Consider the following 11,705-nt stretch of genomic DNA (forward strand, 5'->3'; position numbering starts at 1 on the left):
TACTATTATAAACTGGGAGTCTTGGCAGTTTAAAGACAAGGACAAAAATGGATGCGTTCAGGTGCAGGGGTGTTACTATTATAAACTGGGAGTCATGGCAGTTCAAAGACAAGGACAAAAATGGATGCGTTCAGGTGCAGGGGTGTTTCCCTCACAGTGTTTAAAAAATAATTATTATCAATTCTCACATTTTCTATTCGACGTCTGTTGTAGATATTTCTATGTAACGTTTGCTGCTGTATTGTTGATGGTTCAATAAAACATTAAATCATGCGTATGTAACCCGCATTTAGTCTATGACTTTTAATTTGGCGGGCCCACTTCCTGTGTTGCCCCAACTCTCTATAACTTTTTTCAAGCCATGGGTCCCAGTTCACTTCCTCCTCCTTCCCTGTGGCTGTGGTGTGCTCCATTGGGCGGCTCCCAAACATTTTGCTGCACTTCAGATCTGCATATTGCAAACTCAAACACACGGTGAGTCTGTTATCTTGTAGCAACATTGTTCATGTTTAAGGCAACTATGTGATTGCTCATTGAAGAGTTGTTATACCAGAATTGCTGGTGTTTCTAATTCAAAACTCCATTGGAATTCTGCCATTAATAGCCACCAGGCCGCTCATTGAGGCCAAGTACTCCTCACTCAGTTGAAGAGGTAAAACAACTGTTTTTGGTTATATAATGGAAGCTGAATTGTGGACACAGGTCTGGTATATGCACCCAATTGTTGTTTGACGCATTACTTATGTTTTATGTGTGTTTTGGCACTTTTTATTTTGACACTAAAACGACAATGAAGTTTGGTATGCCAGTAAAATCAATTGAAAAGAATGTAGCTACACTTTTGTTGGAACTTAATGTGCAATATCTTTATTTTTTTCTATGCTTGATTATTTTGGAAGACTTGACGTTAAATTATTTTTTGATAATTCATATTTTCTTTTAAAGGACACTCTTCTGATGCTGCTTTTGTAGCCGCAGTCAACTGCCTGGCCTTTATGTGTTACACGTATATAATATTATATTGGCTTTGATAGTTTTGAGATTTAAATGCATAAATTGTTTCAAGGGGTTGCCTTTTGGCAACTAAAGGGTGGCTGCTTTCAAGATTATATGACATTGGAAACCTGGTTTCCATAAGGACCGTTTTGAGGCTCCCAAACCGTTTCCGTGTGGACACAAGGCTTTAAAAAAGCAACGTATCCACAAAACGCTGTTACCGTGTGGACAAAGCCTCAATCTGTCCATAAAATGAAGCTTGGGTGTCTTTAAGGTTTTCCACTTTTAGTTTATCTGCCATTATTTATAGGTTTTGTCTCCATGAGACAGGCAGAAAGAGACGTAGACTAAAATGTAAGTCTGAACAGTCGGAGACTATAAATCATATTTAATACAATTAGTAAGTGGCACACGTGTCTGATTGTCACACGTGTGACTTTTAATGTCAACAGTTTTATGAGGAGGTAAAAAGTTTCAGTTTCCAAGAGACGAGATTTAATGAGTCAACGGGAGTTTGGGTGAACTCGCTGCATTCGGTGGGGATTTGAGAAAAAAGCACAAGTCCTATAGAAGGCCGACACATGATGTGTTTTTAAAACAACGTAAAGTTTGCGTGAACAGAAGAGTTTGTTTGCAAAACTTTTGGAAAGTTTAGACTGCTCAGAGTTTAGTGTACGACTTCATCAGCCCAAGTCGTAAAATCTTAAACGATTAAACTTGAACTCCGTAAAAACCATTAAAGACGTCAAAATGCCACTTCAGACATAAGAAGTCTAACTTTTTGGGACACATTAAAAGTTTTATTGATGTTTCTATGCTGAAGTCTGTCTGAGGTATGGCGCTCCAAATACGACCGGGCTCTCCCAAGATCCCATTGTCGTCTATGGGGAGATGTTCACAAATTCCGTCCATGTGCAACTAAAGTTCATAGCACTCCATTCCTGATTAAGTTACACGTTTTTATGTATTTTTTTTATTTTAAAATCTCAAAAATCATGACAGAAAGGGAAGATTAATGGGTAAATAGTAATAAGGATGCTGTATAGATTATGCTTTGGCGCCTTAATGAAAAATATCGAAGCCAAAATCGACCGGACCAAACTTTCATTAAGTGGAAAATGAAACCAGCGTCAATCATTTTTGCAGGTGGGTGTATGTCTACACAAAGTAAAGTTTCAATCATGATAAAGTACATGTACTCAGGTATTTTAATGGTCCATTCTCCTGCAGGTGACTGTGGAGTAAAGAGAGTGCAGATTCAAACTCCCTGGTGTACTACGTAATCTCCTCCGTCAAACTTGGTGCTCAGGTGGGGCTGCCGGTGGCGTTGTTGCCTCGGCCACCTGAAAGCACCGAGACGTATGCCGGCTCCGACAGGAGATGACGGATTGTCACAGGGAATCCAACCACCACTCGTAAACCTGCAACAAGCTGTATTACTAGAACACAGAAACATTGTGCTTCCACAAAGACAGAATATAACGCCACATTTTGTTGGCTTTTTAAGCTTTTTCAGGCTCTCGTAAACGCACGTGGTGGACATGCCAAGCCAGTTTCTGAAGACCTGGTTTGTTTGTTTCCCTTTCCGCTCTGCATGGCTGAAGATTTCCCTCCTCCCTGAAAGCAGTCAATGCTGCCTGCACAAGGACCCGAGCGACAGATGCGCAGGGACGTGACAAAAACTTTCTAAAAACTCCTCAGTAAAACTACCTTCAGGCTTTCAGACAGACGGTGACGCTCGCTTTGAGAAGTGTGAAAAGAGCCCCGGGAAGCTGGAGGGTGAAAATGTGTCAAACACTGATGGAAGACCTCGTAAAGCCACTTCTGTTCCTCACGTTTTTTGTTTAGCTTTTTTTATTACTTTGTTCACCACACCTTCATTTTCTCCATGGTGTGGTTCTCCACACCTTCTCATGTTCTCCAACTCAAGGTTTCTAAAACCTATAGTCAGTTAAATTTACCACCTTTTGAAGGACCAATATCCAAAACCAACCAAAATCATTTATAATAATTAAAAAAAAAAAAAAAAAAAAACGGCATTAAATGTGTTTCAGTCATAGAGGAACTGGATTTCTAATAGTGAAGGCCTTGTCCACACGGGAATGGCGTTGTGCCAAAGTTCTCAGGTTTTTTTTGTTGTTGTTGTTTTATAAATTCAGCCTGTCACATGGAAAGATTTAAAATCCCTTAAACTGTATTTTTGTAAAGTGGGTTCCAAAGTAAGCAGCACGGTGGCACAGTTTGTAGAGCTGCTGAGCTCAGCAAGCAGGTCGCCCTGGTACCAATTCTGACCAGGGGCCTTTCTGGGTGGAGTTTGCATGTTCTCTAAGCCTGCTTTGTGACAGTCTGCCCTTGCAAGAAAACTGGGTTAAAAAAATCTCCTGCCATTGAGTGTGTTTCTTTTATTTAAGTAATTAAATAGAGGATACTTTTATCCAACATTTGGTCCTTCGAGCCGGATAGGCTAATTGATAACTAGAAATTGTCCCTAGGTATGAGTGAGAGAGTGAATGGTAATTGGATGGATGGATGGGTTCCGAAGTGAAACAATAATGAAAGATTGCATTTTCGTGTGAACAGTCTAAACGCAGCTTTTTGAAAACGATGATGTCATAGTCCCACGTCTAACTTTACCCACAATCTCAATGATGGCAGATTACAGGTTTGTGTTTGTGGTGCAGGCAGTATTCTGTATTAAATCAGTGAGCAGACACAGCTGTTGAATGACAAAACTGACTTGAATAGAGCAGAGAAAATAATCCCTCATTATTACACCAAAAGGTTTTTTTTATCACTTTTATGAACTGTCATAAAAAGAAAGAAAGTGCCGCAGGAAAATATCAGTATACATGAATGTACTTGAAGCAAAACTGAAAACAGTTTTAAAATACTAAGAATTGTTATAATGTACCTTGATCCCTTTGAACATTATGAGGAAAAACTCTTCCCTCTGTCTCTCGCTGGACACTGTCCCTGTAATCGTCCATTATATCCTCATATTTGGACTGACATAAGACCCAGTTAAAAGTAAGTTAATGTGACACAAAGTAGACGTTCCACTTCAGTCCACAAAGAGGATTTGGTGATCCTGGCAGTCTTACAGCATTTGGCATAGTTACTACAGCGTTTTGATTCGTTTTCAGTGTCTCCCTGTGGATAAAAAACATTTCTGCCATGTTTTTAAAAAAAAAAAAATGTTTTGCAAAGACAGCTGTCCTGGACTGAATGTCCTAATGGGAGGACGGTTGTATGATGGACAGGGATTAAGTCTAAATGTATTCAAAGACCTCAAATGGAAAATCTGGACATATTTCAGACTTTTAATGATTTTTCTTTCCAAGACCCTGCAGAAACCCTGAAGCTTTAGGATTTAAACCCTCGTCATAAAGAAAAAAACATTTTACTCTGTGCATAGTTGTTCAAATGTCTGCAGGATTGTTGTGAGGCTGTGCAGTGGACGTACCTGTTTTCCCGCAGATGCCAAAGCGTGCGAGGCATTCTTTATGGGCGCCTAAACCACACTTGGAGCACAAGTAGCCCTGGTTAAAGATCCCCCTGCAGACACGAAAACGACAACAAATCATGGCACGGTGTGCACCGTGAGTTGGGCTGCATCTCTTGTCAGGTTTAAGAGCACCGACGGTTTGTGCACCGGCCTGTTTGCCGTGAAATTTGACATTTACGGTTACAGCACAATCCACACCGATGACTGGAGACCTCCTGGATGCCTCTTGTACAAGTGGGACGTTGATATTTGGTGCAATGAGTGAGAAAGAAGTTAATAAGTACAAAAATAAAATACCACCCACAGTTTCTGCAGAATTTTACACGCATCAACGTTAAATTTAGGCAAAACAATTTGAAATCCTGCAAAATATCTTGAAGTCGGTGTGTGTGCAGCTCTGTTTTTGTTCGCACAACAATTAAAACGACATAAAAGTAAAGACTTTTCCTCAGCTAATTGTTTGATTAACCTCTATAAAAGAGGCAGGCATGAAGTAAACATGTGAGAACGTTATTATTTGTGCTCCTGCACTCTGCTTCACTAATTATAATTTGCAGCCCTCATTAAATCATGTCAGTGACACCCGTGACTTTATACACAGTGTTGCTTTAAAGTTGAGTTGTTGTTTTTTTTTAAGAATTATTTTTTTCTTTGTGTAAAAGCTCCCAAACAAAGCTCCAGCTGCCTGAGTGGTTCTACTCAATTTGTTTCATCGCCAGTCAAAGGGAAAGCTGTAACTCCTTTTATAGATTAGGTTTATTGGGATAAATTGAGCAAAAAGTCATGATTTATATTTAAAAGTAAACCGACAGCCCAGCATTCCTTGAATGAATGCATATCACCCAAAGTCTTTTATCCTACGATTAGAAAAGATGATTGGTCAAACTTTGTAAATGATTAATAATCTGTGAAATTTCACAAAATGAGCTATTTCTCCCAGACTGTGTTAAGGGTGAGTCTCAGCTACTTCCACACCAAATTTTAGCTCGGTACCTATAAAACTGAGAGAGTTGGAGCCTGAGTTTGCTTAGCTGTGGCGGACATCTTGAATTGGAATAACTCTCAAAGTTATTCAGCTGTCGAGTTACATCCAAGGATTACTTTCTGCGAGTTTCATTAAAGTCCGTCCGGTGGTTGATGACATAGTTTGCTAACAGACAGACAAGTAAACACACACTGTGTTGCGTATCTGTGCTGTAAGAAAATATTATCACAAAAGCAGCTACCCCAGTTTTTGTAGCAAGACTTCTAGTTTTACCAGCTGAATGTATGTTTGTGCTGCTGTTGTTCGGCGTATTGTTTTTGTACTATTAGTGCTTAGCGTATTTCTTAGTTCATATCTTAGCTCTTGTTACTGTTTTTCTTTTACAATTGATACTTTTGTTGGATGCAACTGGGACCCTGTGTACACAATTTCATTCTATCACATGTACCACATATGATGCAAATGACAATAAAGAAACTTTGACCTTTTCTTGGTAATATTCAAAGAATCTGTAGTAGAAACTAGGTTTGTGCCTCTGTGGGTTGTGGCCAGAGTGAATCACTTTCAGGGTGTTTGTTGCCGTTTGTGTTGATGCTGCTGCAGTTTTCTTCTTGAACAGTAGGTGTCACTACTAAGAAACAATACAGTAGTCCCTCGTTTATCGCTGGGGATCTGTACCCTGACGCCCCGCGATAAGTGAAAATTGGGAAGTAGGAATAGTAGTACATAAAGTAGTATTTTAGTATTTATATAATATTCATAATTTTATTTATATATATTTATATGTATATATATATGAAGATGTTTTAAGCCCATCACACATTCTTGCAATATTCTAAACATTGTTTCTAAACTCTAAATGCTCTAAAAAAGCATGTCATGATTTCAGCTCCCTGCCTCCTGCTGCACAGTGCTCTTGGCCACGCCCACTTCTCCGTTTCAGAGCGGAGATATGACACCCTGCAGGAGGAAGCTTTTTCAGCAGCAGGTGTTAAATAAATTTATTTTAAATAAAAGTTCCATGCCGATCGTGCGGCTCATCCATCAATCAACCAATTGTGTCATTCATTCAACCTTTATTTAAACAGGTGAGTCCCATTGAGCCATGAGGACTCATTTACAAGAGAGACCTGGATTTTAACAGAGTGATGACAACAGTGGATAATGACAATAGCCATTCACAAAAGATTCATACAATTTTTTTTGTTTTGTTTTTTTTACAATTGGAAACAAAATAATTAAAAGCAGGAAACGTCCAATCTTATTTTGAAAAACCGCGATAGAGCGAGTCCGCGAAAAACGAACCGTGAAGTAGCGAGGGGCTACTGTACTGCTAAACAGAAAGTTCAACCAGGAAGAAGAGTAGATCCATCCTTCATACAATGATGCGACTACAATTTCTTTAATTTTAATTTTTGCTCATAATTTTAAGGAATGCAAGGCCTTTATTTTGAAGTTTTCCTGTATTTCCTTTAGGATATGTGGCATGTCTGAGTGTGTCTGACCTCCTTACCTTAGCAGCATGTGGCAGGAGTTGCAGGAGGTGATTCTTTCGAAGGTGTGCATTTGAAACTCGTGGAAATTATTGTTTGCATTCTCGGGCCGGATATTTGATCTGCAGACAAAAGTAACGTGGAAATAAACAACTGGTTTAATTGTTCAGTTGAGTATTTTAAAGACGGTTTCCTCAAAGCCTACATCAGGTATGGGTTTACTCCAACAACCACACGGTGCCTGAAGCTGAACAGAAAGTTGCCTTATCCAAACAAACGGAAACAACTTTGGGCTTGTTGGTTGGTTTCAGTTTTCAAACGGTTGTTTCTTCATAAAAATGTCAAATTTAACAACAGGAAGCAACACTTTTTTTTTGTTTTTTACTTATAATTGCAGCCGACAAACTTTTCTTTGGCCACGGTAACATTTCACCGATACGCTTCTTTGAAGTAGGAGGTAGAGGATTTCGAGAAGACGGGCGAGCTTTGCTCCAAAAGTGAGCACAAGAGGTTTTCTTAACCCCTGGGGACATTGCTCTGTGTGTGCATGTGCGTGTGCGCGCACGCAATGTGGAGAAAAGCAAAAGACCACTAAAGATCGAAGAGAAAAATATAATGAAACTGTCCAGGTTTTCCTCTATCCTCCCATTTAAGACCAGTAAAGCATGATGAAATTGTTGCTTGTTGTTCTACACGAGTGCTACACTGGAGGATGAAATAGTCAAACTGAAGGTTGTTTGTTAGGAAATAAAACAAATGTGTCCACATTGGAAAAGGGTTTTAAAGAATGCTGGTTTTAAGTCTAAACCAACAGAAACGAGTTTCCTTTAAAGACAGATTTGTCTGTTAAACTCAGTCTAACTCACTTTATATATCAACTTGGGGGCCGAGATGGGGTAGAGGTAGGGAAACCCAAGACCTGAAAGTCTCGGGTTCAATCCCCAGCCATTCCCACTTGTCATGATGTCTCTGAGAAAGACACTCAATCCCCAATTGCTCCCCAGGCGCCCCCATAGCTGCCCACCACTCCACCTGGATGCATCCCAGGTGCGATGGGTCAAATGCGCCATTGTATGGGAACATACAATGATGACAACACATAGCACTTTATTATTATTATTATTATTATTATTATTATTATTGTTGTTGTTGTTATTATTATCTTCACAACATGTAAAGGTCAACGTGTGTCTTTATTGTGATATCTTGTTAAAATACTGTCTTAATAATATTCTGCTCAGGAATCCCCAAGCATGCACGCCTCTGATTCATACCCCAAAATTCTATTCATTTCAAAAATACTTTATTAATCCCAGAGGGAAATTATTTGTTGTTGTAACTATCCTCATTGCATTAAGAGATCTTATAGATACTGATGGCTGTAGGCAGGAAGGATCTCTTGTAAAGGTCCATCCCACAGTGGATCCTAAGAAACTGGCTGCAGATGCCGTCCAATCCGTCCACCCAGACTCTGCTGGCCTCTCGGTTTCCCGGGCTGTAGGACCACCCAAATGCTGGGCATATCCTGGGGGATAAACTGTTCTAGAATAAACTCTGGGGTGTAAAACAGCCTAGGCCAGATTATACCCCTCCAGGCCGGAATATACCCATCTATATACTCATAATCTGGCCTGACCCATACCAGATGTTTCGAGTTTTAGGATTTAAGTCTGTTAGCATTTGGTTATTTTTGTTTATATGACTCATCCCTACTGATGTCATGGAAGTATAATCTGGAATTGAGGGTTTTAAATTGGCCTAGCCATAGTATGCCCCTTTAACCCCAGGTTTTGTCTGCAATGGTGGTATAATATAGCCTGTTACACTGGGAAAGACTGGAACAGAAAAGTGTTTAGATACAGAGGATCATGGTGTTAAGATAGTTATCTGGACTGACCCCGAGTTTCTGATCTGTTCAGAGATGGGATTATAATGAAATTATAACCCGGTTCTGACTGGGTTAAACGGGGCCAGCAACGCTAAAAAGAGTCTCCTAGAGATTCAATATTCGACAGGAGGCATGAGTCCCACTGCTAGCAACAGCTAGCTGCAGTGACCGGTGACCCGCATCCAGCTCCCGTTGTAACAATGGAAACAAGGGAACTCCAAACTCTCATATTGAGATAACCTTTCAGGTAAGATCTCACTGGGCTGCACCTGTTGGTGAACAGAATTTGCAACAGAGTTTGCAGAATGACTTGTGACGTTTATGGAGGTTCTCAGTTTCTTCGTGCAAGTTGAAGATTCTTGTCACTAGGTTGTTTAACATTCTCTCAAAATAGTGACAGAGTTGACGCTGGTGTCTCAGGCATGTCTCGAGTGGTATTTTGGCATCTGCAAGGGAGCTCTCTAACTAGTCTCCAATGGTTGTAGCCCAGTGACATGATCATGAGTCCAGTGTTCGTCTCCACACAAAACCTTGAACAGCTATTAAGCTTCAAGGCCAATCACTGAGATAAAATTCACTAAAACCCCAACTCTAACCTTAATCCCTGATTCTTGAAAATGGCGATAATGTGTTCCGATAAAGGTTCCCCTTATGGTCTGCAGCTAGACAAGCTTGCTGAGATGGCCAGATGTCTTCATTAACCACGTCTGGTCATTTCAGCCACATTTGATGGATGACTTTTATGTCTGATGATATATTCCTGCAGAAACTCTAGCATCACCCCCCACTACCACCAGACAGATGTATGACGAGCCCCATCCTACGAGTTAGCCCTACTGTGCATGCACCTGCAGTATAACACTGCCATTATTCAAGTCAACAACAGAAAGAAGTAAAAAAAAAAGCATTGATGTGAAAATAGGATTATAAATAGGTTTGCACCAAACTGCCTGATGTGATGTAGTTCAAATATAAGTGATGGCCGGACAGAGATGGACAGATTGGAGTGTCATCTGCAGTAAAGAGGCCGTTGCGCTGTTCTCTTGTAGGAGAGCTGAACTGAAAGGCTGAACTGGTCCATCTACGTTCTAACTCTCATTCATGGTCATGAGGTGTGGTTCATGACAAGAACAAGATCCCAGATACAAGCGGCTAAAATGAGCTACGTCCATAGGGCGGCTAAGTCTTAGAAATTAGTTCAGAAGCTCCTCTGCATAAAAAGGAGTCAGCTATGGTGTCCTAGGACCCCTTGCAATCCCCTAGAAGGAGCTAGATGGTTTTGCTGGAGAGAAGGATGCCTTGTCTGACAAAAGGCCAGGCCACGAAAAAGACGAAGAAAATGAATGAATTGATGGTTCATACCAAATAAGCCTCATTCCTGTTTTGCTTTAGCTTCACTATACACAGCCATGGAAACAGGAAAATATGAACCCCTTGCAACTCAGTGTAGAACTTTGTTGTATTCTTTTTGATCCGAGTAGTGTGTTTTTAAAGGAAAAGGCCAACAAGTCCATGAAAAATTCTCAAAATCCTCGTAATTTTGCTCATCCATCAGTGTTTGCTAATGCCGGCAGCTTACGAAGACCCTCGCTGCCTAATGTGACTTCTTCAACCTGAATACATATCATCTACAATTAGCACTTTACATTTATGAGAAATCCTACAGTGGAAATCCATACTTCCATCACCCAGCTGTGTATCTACTATCAACATAGAGAGAAGAAACACACCGGGTAATAACTTTACAATGATCTTTACACTAAATCAGTGCTGATTAAGCTGCGATTGGTCTTGAATTTTCAGTAATGTGCAGCGCAGAGCCGAGTGAGTATCTGCCTGTTGAGATTGCAAACGGCAAACAGTGGGTGTTTTGGAAATGAAGCGAGAGCGCGTGTGACTGTTAGGCAACACCTCTCTGTTCCTGCAGTTTGTTAATTTGGCCTCACAAGTTAAATCATACAGCGCTGCTTCTCTCAGCTGCACCTCAACACCTCATCTTCTTAATATTCACTTCCTCCTATAGTGACGGGGGCTTTTTAGGGCGTAGGAATGCTTATTTTACAGATTTATGTTAACTATTTCCTTTTTGTTTTTCACGTTAAATGCTTGGGGACATTCCTGTCGTTTATTAAGGGTGCCTAAAAGCTATGAAGCAGGTTTACTAGAATTTATAGAGGATTTTTGTGAAGTATCTCATCAGGGCTGCTTTGAAACACAAAATCATGAAACATATTCTTCAAAATATGAGGCTTGATAGAAAAGAGTGTTATGACTTTTCGTAGCTCTTTGTTGCACAACACAGACAAAATCGGCAACAATGGTTAGCAAATAAACAGAGATAAGCAAATGAAAACCTGATGTCTTCCATGGTTTTGACACAATCACTGCTTTAGTTTTCTGATTTGGGGAGATTTTTCCATTGAATGTTGCCTGATTGATGTCACATTATAATTTCTGAGCTGTCTAATTTTTTTAAATCTTTTTCAATTTAACTTTTCTTACTCCACAGCTCCTTCGGGTCCATAAAAAATTATGCATCAAAACATTTAATATTTTTTTCTTTTACCCAAAGTGACTCTCACTGCTTCGGGACTTACAGTTTTCTCTTTAATCCCCACAGAACAGAGAGAGTGCAAATCCAAGTTTCTACAGATTTTATCTTTTTCTTCAAAACTGGAAGTAAAGCATATTTTTAATTTGTCGTATCTCCCACATTAAACACTGCAGAGACATTCAATTCACGTTGCATCATCACAGTTAGTCACTGTGATGATTAGCTTAATGTTAGCTTATGGTTAGCTTAAGGTTAGCTTATAGTTTTCTTATGGCTATCTTAAG

The 11,705-nt window shown here is 39.9% G+C and overlaps 1 protein-coding gene across 1 annotated transcript in view; it reads right to left on the minus strand.

Moving 5' to 3' along the window:
• Positions 1 to 2,301: 2,301 nt before the first annotated feature.
• The window catches only part of LOC119426428 (guanine nucleotide exchange factor VAV3), an 84,610-nt gene continuing 75,206 nt past the window's right edge, over positions 2,302 to 11,705 (minus strand). Inside the window, exons 16-18 of the mRNA XM_037693989.1 lie at positions 7,000 to 7,101; positions 4,460 to 4,551; positions 2,302 to 2,435 (exon numbers count right to left, since the gene is read on the minus strand). Coding sequence (XP_037549917.1) covers positions 2,302 to 2,435; positions 4,460 to 4,551; positions 7,000 to 7,101 — 328 coding nt within the window. The remainder of the gene's footprint in view (positions 2,436 to 4,459; positions 4,552 to 6,999; positions 7,102 to 11,705) is intronic.

Source organism: Nematolebias whitei, chromosome 20, assembly GCF_014905685.2.
Source record: "Nematolebias whitei isolate Nwh7 chromosome 20, NemWhi1, whole genome shotgun sequence".
Taxonomy (NCBI): domain Eukaryota; kingdom Metazoa; phylum Chordata; class Actinopteri; order Cyprinodontiformes; family Rivulidae; genus Nematolebias; species Nematolebias whitei.